General features: G+C 37.3%; 2 protein-coding genes across 2 annotated transcripts; one reads left to right on the top strand and one right to left on the bottom strand.

The window, feature by feature from the left end:
- Positions 1-6822: 6822 nt before the first annotated feature.
- Positions 6823-12236, bottom strand: LOC149381994 (putative respiratory burst oxidase homolog protein H). The gene is made up of 14 exons (XM_089630615.1): positions 11650-12236; positions 11379-11544; positions 11245-11293; positions 11013-11126; positions 9798-10604; positions 9614-9709; positions 8913-9028; positions 8713-8815; positions 8532-8623; positions 8282-8441; positions 7880-8023; positions 7630-7758; positions 7197-7275; positions 6823-7106 (listed from the first exon to the last, which is right to left on the bottom strand). The coding sequence occupies exons 1-14, from the start codon at positions 12029-12031 to the stop codon at positions 6997-6999; spliced, it is 2547 nt and encodes an 848-aa protein (XP_089486741.1). The 5' UTR covers positions 12032-12236; the 3' UTR covers positions 6823-6996.
- Positions 12237-15995: 3759 nt separating this feature from the next.
- On the top strand, positions 15996-21114 carry LOC149381993 (nuclear factor kappa-B-binding-like protein). Its single transcript, XM_089630200.1, has 3 exons — positions 15996-16353; positions 16516-20776; positions 20930-21114. The coding sequence occupies exon 2, from the start codon at positions 16632-16634 to the stop codon at positions 20760-20762; it is 4131 nt and encodes a 1376-aa protein (XP_089486326.1). The 5' UTR covers positions 15996-16353; positions 16516-16631; the 3' UTR covers positions 20763-20776; positions 20930-21114.
- The last annotated feature ends 24 nt before the right edge of the window (positions 21115-21138 follow it).

The raw sequence follows: 21138 nt of genomic DNA, 5'->3' as shown, positions 1-21138 counted from the left end.
TAATGAAGAACAACTATTTTTTGCGACTTAAATATATTTTGACATAAAAGGCTTATAATAAACTAAAATATACATTTTATGATAAATAAATGAAAAAAACATATAATTTCTACAAATTTGTAAAGAACTAAGCCTATTTAAACGTGAAAATTTCATAGTGGTCTAGGTTTCATTTTTTTTTTTTTTTGAAATATAGTCATTGCGCTTAAGTGGCTATTGCATCAAAATTTTATGTACCAATATTAACCTTATTAATTGTTTATTGGATTTGAATTGAATTTTTTTATTAAAAGAAAATTGTAATTGTAATCCATTCACGCTAATTGAGATTCTATTGTTTAGAAAACAATTATTTGACTTCTCTCTCTCTCTCTCTCTCTCTCTCTCTCTCTCTCTCTCTAATACAAAGCCATAAACCGCGTCGTCCTTTTTCCTCGCGCCGTAAGATTTCACGTCGACGACACCAGACTCACAGCCTTCAACCTCTCCGACTCCGTCGTCGCAAACAACTTCAACTATAACCTCGCACACAACATCTTTGTCCAAAACTGTAACCGCACGATCCACGCCTACTATAACAAAGTCGAGGCCCGAGCCTTCTTTTACGGTAAGCCTTTCAGCAACGAAGACCTCAGGAACTTCTACCAAGGCCACGTGAACACGAGCTTCATCATGCGGAGTTTAAAGGGTCTCAGTCATTGATTGGATTTGACGCCGAGGGACGGTAGGATTTTACCGAGCAGAAGAACGGTATCCATCATTGCACCATGTTCAGCGACGCGTCCCGTCGAAGAAAGCTTGGCGGAGTTGGAATTCTAGAGCGGGCGCTGATAATACTAACAAGTATTAACTGATATTATTACGTATTAACTAATATTTAATAAATATTTACTAATATTAACAACTATTTACTATTATTAACCTTCAATTTTGAATGATCATCTACAATTAAAATTTCGGGAAAAATGATGTATCATTTTACCACGATTCTCTATATTTGGGAATTTTTTAAGTCAAAATAATGGCTTATTTTGAGCATTTAGTTATTCAATGATCCAATTGATTGTAGTCATTTAAAAAAAACAATTTATTTTTAGTTAAGACTGGTCAAAGGGTATTTTTGTCTATTTTAGTTAGTTAATAATTTTAGTGGCTAATTTCTAAATATTAACAAAACGTTGGCTAAAATAAAATTCTAACTTTTCAAAATGGCTACTAATTCCAGTACTGATTCCATCACATTCAACTTTTCTATCCCTTAACTGATTCCAGTACTGTGTACAATCACATTATTAATTGGGTCTTTTAATTATATAGTCATTTCACTTACAGCATTTTGTATACTAGCCAACATTTTGTTAATTTTCTATAAATAATCACATCAATTTATTTACGGCACTCAAAAAGATAAAAAAATCCAAAATATGTGGGAATGTTTTTTGGGTATTTTTATCTTTTTGAGTGCCGTAAATAAGTTGAGATGACTATATACAAAAAAATTATAAAAGATTGACTATCTAACAATTTTTAGACTTTCGGTGGCTTATTTGGCTAATTTTTTTTTTTTTTATGAATTTGTGAAATCACAAACAGAAAATAGAAAAAGCAAGATGTGTGTGCGTTTGACTTAGTTGGTCATTGCCAACCTGATAGCTGTCATGAAATCCTGGTAAAATTGACTGGTGAATTAGGTGATAGATTATCAATAATTGAGTCCTGATAGCTGTCGTGAGTGAATTACAAGAAATATTAATTTGAGCGTGGTCTTTATTTATTTCATAAAAAATCTCCACGCTGTATGGTTCTTATCTCTATCCCTGTTATGTTAAAAATATTACAAAAAGAATATTTATAATGCAGAAATAAAAGAAAAATTGCACGAAAAATAATTTAAACAAATTATTATGGAGCAAAGATCGATTTTTTATATTACGAGGGGTACGATGTTACAAGGTCTATAATACAGGGGGCATTTATACAATTTATTCTTTATTTTTTTAAAACCAGAGAGAAATAAAACAACGAACAAAACAAATAACAAACATAAACCTTAAACCGAAAAAGGAAAGAAAGGAAAAATGGAGGACCGTTCGATGGACTCCTTAAAGCTTATATCGCTTTCCCGCGGAAGTTGAAGTTGATGAATGATAAGCCTCCCAGAATATAACAACATTGAGAAGAACTTTACACCAACGGTACTTTTCCGGCAAACCAAATTTGTGACAAAAACTACCACCGACTACAAGAAAAAATAACAAAGCAATTTCGGGAGATAAAGTTGAGAGAGGAGATGCGTTTTTGAGTTGTGTTTGAATGAGAAGTGAATGCCTCAATCTATAGCCCAAAGTCTCAAAATGGTTAACAACATTTGAATCTCAAAAAAATCGTCCGGTCATTATAGCCTTAATACCCATTAAAGCTCTTAACTCGGTTGATAACAAACGTTCATATTCATTTTTTTTAATTCATTGTAATACCGTTCCATTAATACACACGGTTATAATCGAATTTTATTTAATTCTCAAATAACTAAAGAGTTATTTACGGAATAAATATTTCAAGAAGTGAATTTTGTAATAAAGAAAAGAGAACACCACAAACTAGTCCAAATTCAGCCCGATACGACGTGGTAGTCTTGGGCTTTGCTAAACCATTGTCCCTCTACAAAATTGGATCACCCTTTGGAACCCAAATTTCATTTGACCAAATTATCTATATAATCTCACACATTTTTCATTCTCACTTCATGTGAGAGTCTTGCAATTCACTTTCTTCACACAACAATGTGTATATACACATTTATTAATGTGTTTCTTTAAGCATATTTTGATAATTAATTTTTCATTCATTGTTGTATTAGATCTAAATTCCTTATACACATGTCTTTATCTTTTTTAAGTTGTAATTAATCAACGGTCAAGATTAAAAACAGAATTATGTTTTGAAGCAGATTTGACAAATTGGTTAGGCGGGTGATTAGCGTGAGAATTAAGCAATGATGTAAATCAGGTTCTATGATTTATAAAATAGAACTTGATGAGCGTTACGGGGTTATGAGAATTACTACAAACAGTGAGATAAACATTCTAGATAGAGAGAAACACAGAGAGAGATTTGTAAAAGAAATCGGATTTGTGATTTTTGGGTTTAGGGTGTGAAATACTTTGTGATTTTCTTCACTGATTGTGAGACGAAAGGGCAGCTCCGACCAATCTGGATATAGGCAATTGTCGAACCAGGATAAATCTTGTGCATTTTGTATTTGGTATTTTGGTGTTCATGTATGCTTAGAAGTTATTTTGTGCAACATTCATTATAGCTCCGATTTTGGCAAACTTATAATCGATATTACACCTCTTTCGGCAATAAATAATAATGGGAATTAAATAACTCCGTTAAGTGGACCCTTCAAATCTTTGCAAAAAATCAATAACTTGTATAGATAATAATATTATTTATTACTCATAATCTCCACATTATTCCAACATGTTATGCATTATTGAGAAGCTTGTGGATCGATTGATATATTGCAAAATGTGAATGAAATCTGTGAAAACTTACAAGTTTACACGACATATGCTTCTTCCTTATTCAAAACTTTGACACAAATCAAAGTTAGTGCTTGTAGACACAAGTTTATAAAAGAAATAATTAAAAAGATCTTTCGTCCTTTTTTTTGGGTATATTATAAAAATTGAAGCAAAGCATCTTTTATTAAACTTTTTTTTTTTTTGCTCAAATATTTTTTTTATTAGACTTTAGTACACACATGGCTATTTGTTAAAATAATATCCGATAAATTATGATAGGGTTTGAAGTTATAATTAGAGATTGAGAAAATGACAAAACTATAATCGAATTTTATTTGAATAACACGAATAGATTTTAAATTTTCAATAACGATAAATTATCTCATGTGCTCTGTTTGGTGACGAGAATATTATTATTATTATTATTATTATTATTATTATTATTATTATTATTATTATTATATCGAGATGACATTATTATACTTTGTATGCAAATAGTATATATTTGCAATAAGCTGTGGTCATCACATATGAGATTTTATTTATAATATAGACCTAGTTTTAATATATTTATTGCAAGGTTCCCTCGCTGTGCATGAAGTAGAAATTAAAGCTAAGAATTTGCCGATTATTACTCGTACGCTTTGATGATTCAGCTATTAATACATGCATCAAGACACAAAACACGTCAAGAGCCCAGAATGTATGATTAATGCTTAGAAAAGATCACCAAGAGTAAAATGTCTATATTATAGTGGTCAACGTCGCAAAAAATCGAATTAGGATTTTCATACCCATAAACGCATATAAAAATATTCAATAAATATCTTTGCACCTACATCCTTAGCAAACTAGAAACTTCCAAAAATATTGGACAAATATCTTAAGATCAGATAACAATGGACAAGATGTCTCAACATATTGTAAGACATCTTGCCAAGTAAAATTTACCGATAAAAATAATCCAACACATTAAATAACAACACCAATTGAGAAAACTATGGTTCGTATTCATAAATAATATAAAATTATGTTTGGACACAATAACTTTTTATCTGATAAAGGCTTTTCGGTCTAACGAGTCATATTTTTCAAATTTTTTACATTTTCAGGTAGAAACAAAATTTCATGTGCTATTGATCATATTTTACCAAATTCCTCTAATTGAATTTTAATTGAAATGAAAGTAAGAATATGTTTTTAAAAATCACAAAAATTTTAATGGCGAAAAATAGATCAACACTTGAACCGGTCCTAGACCGAACCGTGATCGGTTCAAGTGTTGATCCATTTTTCGGTATTAACACAAAGTATTGGGTTTTCAATCAATCTGTGAAAAAAAGAGGGAGAAATGGACACGCTACATTTCGAGTACTTATATAACTCTTTCAAAATACCTATATTAGTCGAATAAAAGATTCAAACAACTATTATACGTATAGATAAAAATATAACGGTACTCTAATATCGGAAATATTTCTTCAATAACAAAAAACAAACAAACAAACAAACGGTGCATATACAATCAAAAAATAAAAAAATAAAGTGATGATACATATAAAGAAAATTTGTGATTTGTGTTTTTAAATATTTACTCATATAAATGTACCAGAATAGTCATTGAGCTGCATTTCTTCCGTTGCTATAAAACATGAAAGCATACCACTAATATTTCTTAAAATACTTGTTTCTTTAATTGAATTTTCTAACTTGCCATGAAAAGTCTTTTCTTCTTCTAAGTTCTAACCCCTAGTTACCTGTTGTGTGATTAACGAAATCGAGCTACATAATTGAAAGAAAATTTTGATTTTGACCCAAAGCATCCGTTTTAGAATCTTTTGATGACTTAATTGTCCTAATCTACAAATAAAAAGAAATATGAGGCTTACCTTCACATGTTATTTGTCTTGGGAGTTGGTACTACTACATGCAACTTCTGTTTACCTTTAATTGGATATATATATATATATATATATATACAAAAAATTTGGTTACGTAAACCACTTAAACTATAGGAATTGTAAATTAGCCAACCTTTGGTAAATACTTTGTAAATAGTCAACTTACATACGTGTAACGTGACAGCTTATTAACTACTTTTTTTTACATGTTTGGCTGGATTAAATAAGTATTTTATTAATCTGTTAATAAGTTAACTTAACTATTTACAAGAAATTAACGAAAAGTGGGCTATATCCCAATTCACTATAACCGTGTGGCTATATAACTTAATAACTTATATATATATATATATATATATATATTAAATCTCTAACAACTTTTCCGAACTAAATTGCATCATAACAATTGTAACTAAACCATTACCAAAAGCAATCTACTCGAAAAAGTACTTGCATTTCAATTCTAAGCACATGCTATAAAGTAATTATAAATTCTTAAGTCTTTTTTTTCACAAAAATAAATATCTAAGAATATTCCACTAAAAATATATATATAAACATTCAAAACTTTATACGAACGGATCATACTGGTAGATGATACTTAGCAATCATCATACAAGAGGAAAAAGAAAGAAAAAGTTAGAGATGGCTTTCAACATTGCTTTGTTGCACCAATGTATTGAATAAAAGAGAAAAATGTGTGGGTCCAACCCCTATTTTTCAAAAACGTGATACTGAAATTGATTTCTAAAAAAACTGTATACGTAGGCCCCATCCCAAAGGTATATAATAATTAAAAAGAATACGAAATAGTGATTTGAAATTTGTTACTAGTAAAACAATCAAAGTTTTAAATTTTCAGTTAAAATCATGTTTTTTTTTTTTTTTACTATCGTTAAACATATTGACTCGTGTATATAGGCAATTTACCATTTTCAGAATACCAGTGTCAAAAAAAATATATATATATATTGACACTCAGCAGTTGTTGCAAGTTTTTTGAAATTTAACTATTTGACATTAATTTTGTTATAAACCTTCGTTATTTTATCTATCCATTAGTTTCTTTCAACGGAGCTATAAGCTCTCTTTAATTAATGGATACGTCTTATAAGGGTGAGTCCAAAAGAATCTCTGCCTTTATTTTTTCTTCCAATAAGTGGGGCTCGTCACTAGTGCTAAAAAAGACGTCCAATAATGGCGAAATACGGTCATCTGTGGAGGCCTAGAATCTCATTTTACATAAATAAAAATAAAAAAAACATGTAACCATCGTAAAATATATCTTTTCTTTACTCTCATCTCATGCACCAATTTACTAAGAAAAATTGGATGGTTAAAACCAGACCCTCTGAGTCTCTTTTGCATATTCACTCTTGAAAATCCTTGTTATATATTTGAATTCAAAATTTTCACACATCTACATACATACATGTATAAAATGTTTCACTTTATGAATGTACATTATATATGACAAAGGGAGAGAGAGAAAAAAAATAGAGAGTGTGAGCAGGAATATTTGAATATTATTGTTCTACATTAGTTTTCCAGGCATAACTACTAGTCTAGAAATTCTCCTTGTGGAAATGAAACCTAGTCGAAGAATTTAAGCTAAACTCTTGGCATAGTTTCTTCAACGGCTTGGTGAGTGTATTGCTTCCACAGTAGAACACGCCTGCAATTACGTACATCACAAGCAATCAATCATAAGAGAAAACCAGTAAGCACAACAAACAAACACAAAATTACTACTCTTTATACATACCTATCCGAGAAGCTACATGAGTGGCTGCCATTTGAGAGAACACTTTTCTCCAATTGGGTCTCGCGAAATGCGTTCTTATCTGTTCAAAACTCCGATGTTAGACAAAGAATGCGATTAGAGTAAAAGTAGTGACAGTGATGTGTAAATTTTGGGCCAACGGAACTGTCCTATCAGTAATTCTGGGACCAACTGGAGTGGAATGTTCTGTTCCGTAAACGACTAGAATTCTGGCCAAACCGAAACTTAAGTATAGTCTATTATTCGGGAGAAAAAAAAAAGTTGAACCCGATCTTTCATTGTTCACAGAATCGGAATCCTCCGTTCCGGTTGGAACCGGAACATCTTAAACAAAACAGAACAGAATTGCGGTGGGAATTTTGTTCTGTATGCCCAGGTTTAGTGATGTGTTTTGATGATGAAATGAAAACAATACCCGGCTTTCTGAGACGACATCGACGCCGTTCTTAGCGTGTTGTAGCTTTTGAACCATCGCAATCAGCGCAGACCTCGCGTCTCCTTCTTCGTAGACGCTAGTCAAATAGTTGTGCATCTCTATTATGTTCTGAGAAGTAAAAGAAAAAAAAAAAAGAAAAAAAAGGGGTACCCAAACAACACAGTTAAAAAAAGCGAAAATCGACATTACATAAAAGAAGAAAAAAGAGAAAGGTCTCGTTCGGACATACATCGTGGTCGTACTCTGTGATGTCGTCCATTACGCCTTTGAACCACTCGAACGACCCTTGCTCTCTCGTCACCCAATAGAAGTAGGCTCTCTTCGGGCCCTTCCTCATAGCGCTCGCTTCCGACGAATGGCTTCCTGACGAACTCTGCTCAAAGAAAGGCCATATTTTTTTTCAATAAATAGTCATAAATATGACGTGATATTCCCGGTTTGCCCATTCATTAAAATAAAAATTTGAGTATTTACGTCAATTTATACGTATAAATACATGGACGTGACTATTTACCTAAGATTTACGAAACGTTGACTATATAGTAATGTAAAACTGTAAATATGACTATATACTTAATGGACCTTTTTTTTCTATAGAAAGAGAGACTCTTAGAGAATGATTTTGACTCACGGATTCGGAGTCGTTGGGCTTGATGTTGTTCAAGAGGTCTTTGATGATGCTGACAAAAGGGGTTGCGCCGATCCCAAGGCCGATCAGTAAAAGGATGTCGTACTTCTTGAAGCTCTGCGCCGGAGCTCCATAAGGTCCCTTGATCAGGATTCTAGGATAACTAGTCATTCAAAAGAATACAAAAAGGTCAAAAAACCGAGCCGAAAAATAGACTGCAATGGCTAGGAATCTCTCTCTCTCTCTCTCTCACCCTGCTTGTGTATATTCGTAATCTGTGATGGCCTTGGTTTCCATTCTCACAAGATTTCCTCTTCTCGCCTGCGTGTTCTCTGGCTGGCAAGCCTGCATTGGAAACCACCTTTTAGTATTTTGTAGTGAAAGTAATGAAGATGAATCAAAATGGTCTCTCTGTAATTAAGAACTTATGAAACCTGAGCAAATCTGGTCTTGAGTTCTGTAGTCCAATCCCCCAAAGTCCTGATGTGAACACTCAGATAGTCGTCCCCCGGAGCGGAAGTGATCGAGAACGGATGCCTTATACCAAACAGCATTATGTTCAGATGAGATTCACAAAGAGCAAAAAATTAAAAGTAATTTTTGTTTGTTTTTCATTTTTTAATTTTATTCATACCATTCAAAACTAGATATGTCTGGACACTTGACGAAGACGTACATCCCACTTCTGTACCGAAATCCCGGGGGTTTGCTGGTGTACAGAGCCAGAACATTCCCGGTGTATATCACAGCCTGTTCAAAAAGTAATCTATATCACAAAACTATTATTCATTCAAATTTCTCCCCTCATATCAGTAACATAATGTCGCTAGACATAAAAAGTCACGAGTTACTCCTCTGTCCTCGATTAGTTTGAGATGGGATTGTATGAAATTCAACAAAGTATAACAGTCCACGTATATATAACATATAATTTCCGTGGTACCGCTCACCTTTTAAAAAAAATAAAAAAAAATAACTATAACAGTCCAATATATGCAATAAAATCAGCTAGTTCGAAAAATAATTTAATCCCTCTAGTTGAGTGAACCCAAAGAGGACATGTCAAAGATCTTAAGCAGAGACACAGTTAACTCATGCCTGGGGGCTCTCAAAGTTTTTTTTTTAAATTATTATTTTGTGCTTCATTAATTTTTTATTTTACATAGGAAATTTAGATATCACCCATCCTTATAAATTTAGTTAACTCATTTAGCTCCGTCCCTGATCTTGAGACACATTATAAATTATGAGTTACTGGTCTTATTTTCAATTGATTTTGAGATGAAACCTTATAATACTTGACACAAACAAAATCTAATTCTCTTCCCCACCGACCTTTTTAACGTCGACGATGTGGTTGCTCTCGTTGGTTATCGAATAAGTCCTCTCGGTCGCGTAGAACAAAACCGGGACCATGATGTACATCCACGCCTGCAAGGACAACAACAACAAAAGAAAAACAAACAATGTCACACCTACTTTCAAAGCTCGAGTAAATCGCAGATAGCAATATACGTACCGTCTTCTTGGTCCAGTCGTTGGTGAGGAACAAAAAATATCCGTGGATGACGAAGAGCACGTAGACCAGAGCCAGCAAGTGGTGTGCGTACCAGAACGAGTTGAATCCGGCGAGGTGAAGGAACGGCCACGGAAGCTTGATCACGCTCCGACGAAACGAAGTCAACGCAAGCGTGAACGAGAACGCCATGAAAACGATCATGAGGATCCCGGTGACCCCGGGGATGCTTCCCAAAAGCTCGGCGTAGCTCGGTTGCTTGTATCCAAAGGCAGATCCGAGGATCGCGAGAAACTCTCTCCGTGACGATAACGTTATCCTCGGAAAATCGCAGGCGACGTGGATGGTCGTGTGGAGGAACGTGGCGGCGGCGATGGCGAGCGCGATGAGCTTGTGGAAGTTGATGTTGTCGTCGAAGGGGAATAATCTCCCGAGGAAGGTCGACCGGAGCTTCGTGAGGGTGCGGCGACACACCGGGACGAGTATCAAAGCCATGTTGAGCTTGAGAGTCTCGGCCGCGCCTTTGGCCACGCAAAGGCAACGACCCATGATCTCGTAAGCCGCGTGGCTTTCGTATTGTCTGAACTTCCACGAGAAGAGAACGAGATTCGCCGCGGCCCAGAGGCCCACGATCCATATCCGCTTCCAATTCTCCATGATCCGCTCGTGCGTCGTCGACAAGAACCGGCTCACCGGAGTTCGGTACCGCCTCGGGATCATGGCTTTCGTTAGGGTTTGAGTCTTTTTAGAGAGCTTCGTGGCCTCTTCCGTCCCCACCATTCCCCGCAACAGGGTCTCCAGTTGCCACATCTGTCGCGACAAACATCTCAAAACCAATTGACAATGAAAGAAGTAATAAATTTGTTATCTCTCTCTCGAGATGATGATTTTTATCGCGTCTTTGATTTGGACCAAGTACTCGTTTAGGCTTATTGAGCTCTGATCAGTCTACCAAGTTTTGCGGATTCTATTGCAAACCCAATTGACAATGAAAGAAGTATATGTGTCGACATACTCTCTCTCTCTCTCTCTCTCTCTCTAGAGAGATATGATGATTTTTATGGCGTCTTATTTTGGACCAAGTGCTCGTTTAGGCTTCTCGAGCTCTAACTAGTATTCCAAGATTTTACTTCTATTGCAAAATCAATTGGCAATTAAAAAAAAAAAAAAAAAAACTTATAATCTAATCATATGATCCAAATGAAATGACTGGATTACCTCGATGTAGCCGAGGTGATCGGGATCGAGCTCTTCCATGATCAAGGACGCGTAAGACGCGGCCTGGTGTTTGAGATTCGCCAGCTTGTTCGCCGAAGCGCTTAGCACTATAACCTTCTCACAATTAAGAAAACCAGTTAATGAACAACAGAACAGAGAGGAAAAATAAAAAAGAAGTGAAAAAAAATAAAGAGCAGACAAGAAGAGTGTACTTTTAAGTCTTTATGCTCACCTCCTTAACTTCTTCCTCTGAGAGCTTCCCATCTCCATTCTTGTCACACCTAATTACAAGTATAAAATTTTTAATTTTATCTTTACCATATTAAAAAATCCATTTTTTTTTTAAAAATTGTTGTGCTCTCTCACATGTCGAAGAAGATCTGAAGCCGGGATTCCATGTCTTGATTAGTCATGTCCTCCCAAAAACTCCTCAGCTCCTCCACATTTATTCCTTCGGTGCCGTTCAAATTTCTCCGGCGAGCCAAAGCGTCGAATAACTCTCCAGCAAACTCCTTAGAATCTCCTCCCATTCCTTACACAAACAAAAACAAAAACAAAAAAACTTCATAAATAGAAGGATAAAAAAAAAACGCAATAAATAGTAAATCAAACCGATTGATTAATGATCAGTACTGACCAATGCAGACGCCAAACTTATCCCGGAAGAGCCTGGCGTGAACGGCGTGCTGATGAAACCGCCTCTCGATGGACCGCCACGCGTCGGCTTCTTTTCCGGTGACCGTCCGATCCAGAAACCGGAGGCTCTTGATGCCCTTCGCCGCGCTCGAGACCGTCCTTCCCATCTTGGCTTGACCTCCATTGTTGATGTTTACGTAGACATTGTTGCTTCTCTTCCTCACAGAGCTGTTGGTCTTAGTCAGGCACGGAATACTCGCGCAGCTCGTCGGATTCTGATCGGGGCTGCTCATCGGGTCGATCTCGATCGTCTCCAGAATCCATTTGGTCGCGTCTTCGTGATGAGTATTGACTTCTATTTCCGGTCTGTCGTTGTTATTCATGTCCCTACGTACTCGCACGTACGGACGCAGCGATCGATGATCAACAATGGCGATGATCAACGTGTGTTTGTTTTCGAATGAAAACAATGCAGGTTTGCTGGGTTTTTTTTTTCTTTTTTTTTTTTTTTTTTGTGGGAAAAATGAGTGAGAGAGAGATCAAAGTGGGGAGGGAGAGAAAGAGAGTTATTTTTGTTGTTTGTCTTATAATAGTAAAATAAATTACGAGTCTCTTTCTATATATGTTATTGTTTGGTTATATAATTGGCGTACTAAAACTCTCTCTACTCATATCTTACATTTTTACATGTACCATTTGAGCTAACACAGCTGAAAGTAAACTTTTTTTTAAAATTAAATAAAAATACAAAAAAAAAGTATGTGAACTGAATTTGTAATGTAATTTTTATTTTTTTAATAAATCAATACCGCCCTTACGCGTATCCCGAAATTATTGACTTGTTAAAAAACGCGGCCAAATCAGATGTACATTTTATATAGAAGAGGTGATGCACTAAACAAGTTGCATGAACGTGCAAACGACTCTCTGCTACTAGCGGTTTGACCGCATTATTATATGAAAATAATTATATGTGTGTTTTGTTTGGTTGAGTGAGTTGGAATGTGCAATTTTCTACGTTGGGATAATCTTCTACAGTTCTACAAAAGTAATATACGTAGAAAAATGCTGATCATAGAAAGGAATGAAAACAGGTACAAGTCTCAGATCAAGTTCACTTGTTCCGTTATTTGGAGCCAATAAAAAAAAGACCCGTTACTTAAATTCATTTATCCATTTTTAAAAACGGACAGAGTAACAACAGATGTACTTCCGGATAAACAGCTAAAAAAAATGCTGAATCCGTTACTCGTTTTCGCTTTAATTAATTTTTTTTTTAATTATCAACATCAGTGTTTTAACTTTCAACCAACTGGATACTAAAGTTTGAAACAACTTAACATACCCGAGATCAATAAAAGTATTTATTTTAGTGTTAACGGGCCAGTTATCGGATAGTCAAATATGGGTTCACATATTTTATTACCCGAACCGGCTAAAATCTTAATGGGTCATGTCCGTTTATTCGAAAAGAACGGGTGTTACTCGGTCCATTTAGATCGATTAAGGAATAACTGTTAAAATTGTCATTTCTAGTCATAGAGTTACTCTAATCTGATTATACACAGCTAGGCATCAATCATAAATAATAATAATAATAATAGAAATGCTAAAACATTTACTCCACTTACTTTCATTATCTTCTTTTTCTGTATACTTTTATTAGTTGCTCGAACCCTCATCATTTGAAAAGATAGCGCTAATTATTGTTTGAGGTGGTCAGGGGAAAAACTTAGAGGACTATTTGAAAGAAAAAAAGTATTCTAAAGAAGCACTTATTTGAAAATTATTCTATGTGTGCTTATTATGTTAAAACTTAAATACACTTAATTTATTTATTAATTTTCTCATGAAATCATCATGTTATCCTATTACACGATTTTACATAAGTTTTCGTAAAAATGATGGAAATTAGGCAAAATGATTAGATCTGTCAAATTTTAAAATTTCAAAAATTATTGGTGACAATAAAAGATAATATCGACCTATTTGTCACAATTACAAAAATTTCAATTAGGCTAATAGCTCAATAATCTACTCTCTTTTAAAAAATAATTAAATTTTTATTATATAAAAAAATAGTTCACCAAGCCCGCAGTAAATTAATTAACTAAAGCGTAAATTAAATTTATTATTTAATTAATTATATTGATTTTTTAGTTAATTAATTTATTGGAGTCTGATGGACTATTTTTTTAATAAAATAAAATTTTGACTAAAAAATTAAAAGAAGTTATTGATTAGTTACAACAAATTGTTCTTAGCAAAATATTAAAAGCACACCTACAAATAAAAATAAGGATGCTTATTATGTTATTCTCTTAACGCGGTCCAATATATTTAATTGAATTGAAAGAAGCTTCTTGCATGTTTGATTGATAAATTAAATAATAAACCATACGAACACTATATCCCATTCCCTTCAAAAATATTAAAATCCAACTATTCTTCCTTTCACCTTGCACTAACGTATTCTCATTTTTCTATACTCTTAATGTCAATGACAAATATATATGTTATGGAATCCACTCCCTATATAATATAAATACTGATTCTTAGTCTTTCAAAAACAAAACATAACAACACATATGATTGCTGATTCTTAGTTTTTTTTTGTGTGTCCAAATAAATTGCATTGCTGTTGATACTTATTATAACACCCATATGTCAAATAACTACTCTTCAATTTATTATATTTTCAAGTTGTGTTTGAGTATCCATTTTTGTTTCTCATTTACTACTATTCATAGCGTATCCTGTATTCGCAATAAAAGTATCAATAATTGAATGGGAAATTATCCACTTGAGATGATTCCATTATAAGCAGGTCACATATTCTATGCATATTAGAAACGAATTATTATACGTACCATTCTCAATTTTGTAAATAGAAATATAATAATGTGAACTTTATGTAATATATTACTTATTTATATTATTTTGTAGCTGCCATCAAATTTAGTCATTTAGCCTTCTCAAGTTTATATATTAAGTCGTCTATAAATTTTATTTCATATGAGATATGTTATAATATCATTTTCAGAAGATAAAAATGACATCCCGAAAACAAAAAGGATAAAATTTGATAAAGCTTGCACCAAATTTATAAACATAAAACAATTAAGTCAAAAAAATCAAATTATTGGCGAAGTTAACTATCGACGTACATAAATCATCATCATGCAAATCATCGACAAAGTTCAATACCAAACTATCGGCGTCACAAAGTCTTCGATAAAGCGAGAATATCAGCGGTAAAGAGAAAAATCCTCCAACTATCGGCGGCCATATCATCGACGAAGGGAAGAATACTTAAACTATCGACGACCATACCATCGACGGAGTTCAAGATCAAACTATCGGCGTCCCAAAATTTTTGGAAAAGCAAGATTATCGGCGAAGACACGAATCTTTGAACTATCGACGGATAAGACTATTGGCGCACAAAACTATCGGCCTTAAACCTTAGGCAAAAATGAACCTTAGGCAAAAAGAGCATTAGGCATGATGGAAACTATCGGTGAACTTGAAAGGCGAGACTATCGGCACGAAACTATTGGCGTGAGACTATAGGCAAACGTCACGACTGAGACTATCGGCGTGAAACTATCAGCGTGCATACTATCGGCGAGCATACTATTGGCGAACCTCCACAACCTCGGTCAAAAACCGCCTCAAAGGTCCAGTGGCCTCAACAACTCGCTCAAGCTTCAAAGGGAAAAAACTATAATATTATTCCATTCACTCTAAAGGTAAATTCTCTTAACTTGTCAAAACTCTACACAATTGAGACCACAACTCTCTTTCTCTAGAAAACATAGAGATGCATAAATCGTTCACTAAGAATGCAATACAATACGACTAATATCGAACTTCAGAGTGCATGCCAGAAGAAACCCATTTGTGTCCCTCTAGTTTACCTTTTTGTCTTTTCAGGTGAAGAACATGGCGAACACGAAGAACCCAAAGATCACGAGGAACCCGAAGAACTCGATGAATATGAATATGAAGGACTCGATGAATACGAAGAACTCGAAGATCGCGAAGAACATAATCAAGCCGAAGATTAGTTGCAACAAATTTATTTAAAATCAAATCATTACAATTAAATTGGTCTAGTTAGGTATAAATTTCTTTAATGTCTTTTAAATGTGGTTTTTTGCTTTCCTTATTGGATCACTCATTTTCAGTTGGCTAATGGGCTTATCAGGGGGAGCGCGAGTTAGGCCCATTGCACACTCAAAGTCCGCAACTCGCTCGCCCCGAGTCGTAACGGTGCTTTACACTCGCCACTCACTGAGTCAGCCTCTCCGACTCGTCTCTCTTTCACGCACTCTTTCTTTCTCTCCCTCTGAACACACACGCTCTCTCTTTCTTTCTCTTTCGCCTTTAACAACATCAATACATATAATCTCATGCCCATATTTGTAATTTCGCATTTCATCTTCGTCCTCGGTTATCCGACGGCCTTCCTCGTTCCACGTCACCATCGTCTTCTTCACCACTTCTCTCTGCGTCCTTCAATACACATATTTTTCAAACCTATTTATTTATACACATAACTCAACCGTCTCGAAATTGTTACCTTAGGGTTTTGAGATTCGATATATCGCTATAGTCTCTTCCGTGTTCTAGGGCCTCCAATTTTCGTCCCCTTTTTTCCCCGTCGATATCGTCATTGAAGGTCGAGTTCTATTAGAATGAGGTAAGCTTTCACAAAATTTACGAACTTTCATTCGATTGTGTGTGCTGTTTAGTTTTGTGTCGCGGTTTTGTCCAATTTCGTGTTTCGATTCATGCGTACGACGTTGGAATTGCTAAAATTTAGTCTTGTTTTTCTGTTTTGTGATTTTGATGCTGGAATTAGGGTTTGGATTCGGCTTTCCGTTGCAGTGTTCAAACGTTTATAGGATTCCTGAAATCGGAAGTAGGGATTTTCCAGGGGATATAACTTATAGTGCTACAGAGAGTTGATTTTGATATATGGCGATTGAGAAGAACAACTTTAAGGTTTCCAGGTTTGATTCAGATTTCTCTCCGAGTAGCAGGAAGAGTATGTCGAGTGAGGAGGACGAGCTTCAGCGGCGTAGCTCTGCTGTAGAGTCCGACGATGATGATGAATTTGATGATGCGGATTCTGGGGCGGGCTCGGACGATTTTGATTTGCTGGAATTGGGAGAAACTGGCGTAGAGTTTTGCCAAATCGGGAACCAGACTTGTAGCATTCCTTTCGAGCTTTATGATCTTCAGGGTCTTGAAGATATATTGTCGATCGACATATGGAATGAATGCTTGTCAGAGGAGGAACGGCTTGGTCTCACCAAGTATCTTCCCGATATGGACCAAGAAACCTTTATGCTTACCATGGCCGAGCTCTTTACGGGTTCCAATTTCCACTTCGGGAGTCCCATTACGAAGTTGTTTGATATGCTGAAAGGAGGTCTGTGTGAGCCGAGAGTTGCCCTTTATCGCGAGGGGTGGAATTTTTTCCAGAAGCGACAGCACTATCACCTTCTGAGGAAGCATCAAAACACCATGGTAAGCAACGTTTGTCAGATAAGAGACGCCTGGCAAAACTGTCGGGGTTACAGCATTGAGGAGCGACTGAGAGTCCTGAATATTATGAAAAGCCAGAAGAGTTTGATGCGTGAGATGGCTGAAGATGTCGACACTGACTCGTCGGAGAGAGACTCGGATGAACTATTGCGGAACATCAGAGTTAAGGATAGGCAGATTGCACCCAAAATGGGCCGCAACTCTGACTACGGGGTTAGAGTGAAAGCAAACATTCCACCCCAAGGACGGGTTTTGACTTTGGATTTGAAAAAACATGGCAAGCAGAATCCGAAAGGTACTTTGAAACTGGCCGGGTCCAAGAATTCGGCGGGGAAGGAACTAGTGGGTCGCGGTACTCCTGCTTTTCATGGTGCGGATATGAACGCTGGGCCGTACAGCTCAGAGATAGCCGTTTCTCGACACGGTAAAGCAACGGGTTATGAAGTGGGTCCCGCCCTTAGAATGAGGGATCATATGAGACACAGTGAAGAAGCAGAAGCGGGTTACGCAATCAGTGACCAGCGAGACCGGTACAGCATGATGGATGGGTCTGGAATTTCGAAAATCAGGAGGAAACACAATCTCTTTAGAGGAAATGAATTTGCCTCGGAAAGCTCAATGGGGGGTTTTCCAGTGTCATCCAAGGCCGATTTTCATCCTTATGGTAAGCGACGGGACGTAGATTTTTTCTCCGACGCCAAAGTGTACACAACAAAGCCTCCGAGCATGAGAGTCCCGTATGATTTGTCCAAGAAAGCCAGGTATCAAGAAGATTATCAGCATTTCGCAGTTGGTGCGGATCATATGAAGCCAGTGAAAGGAAGGCTTGGGCAACAAGCTCTGAAAGGGATTCGGTTTGACTCGTCTGAGCGTGCCGACTCATTCTGGAACAGCAGGGGTCAAGATGAAGCTTTTTCGGTAGACTCGCCTTTCAGATCTGATGATTGGAGTGGTAGGAGTAAGAAATGGAAGGTAGGCAAGGAGTCTCCTGAATTGAATTTGAAATCTTTCAAAACTTCCTCACCGCAGATTAATGACAGGTTTCTGCCAGACGAGTATAGAGCAAATCCTTACGAAGAAGAAAAATTCAGAGGACAGAACGGTGGGCCTAGCAAAGCAGATCGGTTTCTCAATAATGATGAAGAAACAGAGTCTGAATCTTCAGATCAATCCTTTGACGACGAGGATAACAACCCTTTGCTGAGAAGCAAGTTTGCTTATCCCGTCGGCACGGCAGAACCTTCTCAGTCTTTTTTGGTGAAACCTGGAAGGGGTTCTAAAAAGGCTAAACTTGCTGGTAAGAAAGACATGAATAGCTTTGCGCGGGTACTCGATGGGATCACGTACTCTCCCAAAATGGCTGGTGGGTATGTCGAACAAGTCGAAAATTACTCTTCTAAAGCAAAACAGAAGGGTAAGATGCAAGATAGTAACTTGCTGAATGACTCTCCAGCCAGAATTTTGGAAGATAGCTATCTTTCGGGTGCGGGTAGGTTTCCAGATGATGACGAGGATGATCGTATTTTCAACTTGGTCAAGAATGGTCACCCCTCTAGAGAACCCAGTGAGATGCTACATATTCCTTCTGGGGGCAAGAAGAAAAAGGGAGGCACCCGAAAGAGTTCTGCGACGCCCATTATTGACCATGCTGTGGATGAAGCGGAGGATTCACTTCAAGTACAAATGAAATCCTTGTCAGATGTCAAGAAACAAGGTAGATTCAAGATCAAAGCTCAGAAGACCGAAGCACTTACGAATGATCACTTCGAAAGATCTGAGGCCCCATTACTCGCATGCAGTTCCTCGACGAAGAAGAGGAAGGCCAGAGCAGATGTGGAAGAGATGTTTAAGGCAGACGAAGATAACGATTTGCCACTGCAAAGTCAACGGCCCTCTGGTAATTCTAGTTCTTCAAAGAAGAAAGCCAAGAAGAAAGTGGAGTCAGACGTTGGATGTTTAAATATGGAAACTTCTGAAGCACCAGCTTTGGAAATGGAAACAGTGGATATAGAGCCAGAGATCAAACCGCAGATAAAGCCTTTTGCTATAATCATGCCCACGGTTCATACAGGCTTCTCCTTTTCTGTAATCCATCTTCTTTCAGCCATTCGCGTGGCGATGATTACTCCGCTTCCAGAAGATACTCTGGTGGCCGAGAAGGTTGTAGCTGAACAAAGTGGACAACAACAAGAAGGTGACGAGAACGGTGTTCTTCCAGGTGGCGCAGAGCGGGCTGGGGAGGCAAATCTGCCTTCTCTGACTGTACTTGAGATTGTCAACCGCGTGAGATCAAACCCCGGAGATCCTTGCATTCTCGAGACGCAAGAACCACTGCAGGACTTGGTGAGAGGAGTTTTGAAGATATTTTCGTCGAAAACAGCTCCTTTAGGAGCAAAGGCTTGGAAGCCACTAGCAATTTACGAAAGAACTACTAAGAGTTGGTCGTGGCTCGGCCCCGTTTCTCACAGTACTACGTCCGATCACGAGGCCGTCGAGGAAGTCATATCTCCCGAAGCTTGGAGTCTTCCTCACAAAACAATGGTCAAGCTTGTGGATTCATTTGCTAACTGGCTGAAAAGTGGTCAGGAGACCCTTCAACAGATCGGAAGCCTTCCATCGCCGCCAGTTTCCTTGATGCAGCTCAACCTGGATGAGAAAGAACGGTTCAGAGACCTGAGAGCACAGAAGAGTCTCAACACCATCAATCCGAGCTCTGAAGAAGTGAGGACTTATTTCCGCCAGGAAGAAGTTCTCAGGTACTTGATCCCCGACAGAGCCTTCTCTTACACCGCCGCGGATGGCAAGAGATCGATCGTGGCTCCGCTGAGAAGGTGCGGCGGAAAGCCGACCTCAAAGGCCCGCGATCATTTCATGCTGAAACGCGATCGGCCGCCACATGTCACGATTCTGTGTCTGGTCAGAGACGCCGCCGCGAGGCTCCCCGGGAGTATCGGCACGAGGGCGGACGTTTGCACTCTGATCAGAGATTCTCAGTACATCGTCGAAGAAGTCTCCGACGCTCAGGTGAATCAAGTCGTCAGCGGAGCCCTGGACCGTTTGCACTACGAGCGAGACCCTTGCGTACAGTTTGACGGGGAGAGGAAATTGTGGGTCTATCTCCACAGGGAAAGAGAGGAAGAAGATTTCGAGGACGACGGGACTTCGTCAACGAAGAAGTGGAAGAGGCAGAAAAAGGATGCTGCGGAGCCCGATGACCAAACGGCGGTGACTGTGGCTTACCATGGGAGCTCAGACCAGCCCGGGTTCGATCTCGGCTCCGATCTCAATGCAGAGCCGTCGAGCCTCGATGATAACAAGGGACTTGAGCTTGGGTTCGACGAGGCGGGACAAAACGTAGACGACCATGTTGATCTGAGCCACGGCCCAGAACAGGACGACATTCATCAAGATCCTCCAATGGCTTGGGAGGCTCTTGACCTGAACCCCATTGAGGCGGGCAAATTACTCTGTCAGGAAAACTCTACAAATGAAGATTTTGACGACGAAGCGTTTGGTAGAGAAAGGCCTGTTGGTATCCTAAGTGCTAGCTTGTTATGAGGAAAACTCTCCAGGTAACTTCACTGTTTCATCACTTGCCTTTCTATATGATTCTTGATTACCCTTTTTATGTTCTTTAGTTGGCATTTTATCAAAGCTTTAATTATAATAGATGTTTTCTAGTGATCTTGTTTAGCTCTCATTAGTAATCTATGTGTTCCATGCAGGTCCAGAAGTTGAGGCACACTATCTGGCATGACCAATTTCCATGCAGAAGAGAGTGCGTTACGTCTATTTTGACTGTGCATGATTTGCACATGTATATTTTTTGGCTCAAAAAAAAAAGGGAAACAATTCGCACATGTATATTGATTCTATTTCTATTGGTAAATGCAGTTTACAAGTTGCGTCATTCGGTTTGGTACAGGTGATATGG

The sequence above is a fragment of the Urtica dioica genome, chromosome 11 (assembly GCF_054948205.1).
Source record: "Urtica dioica subsp. dioica isolate 48M chromosome 11, U.dioica_male_clone48M_v1_H2, whole genome shotgun sequence".
Lineage (NCBI taxonomy): Eukaryota > Viridiplantae > Streptophyta > Magnoliopsida > Rosales > Urticaceae > Urtica > Urtica dioica.
This window is presented reverse-complemented; position numbering and strand designations above follow the sequence as displayed.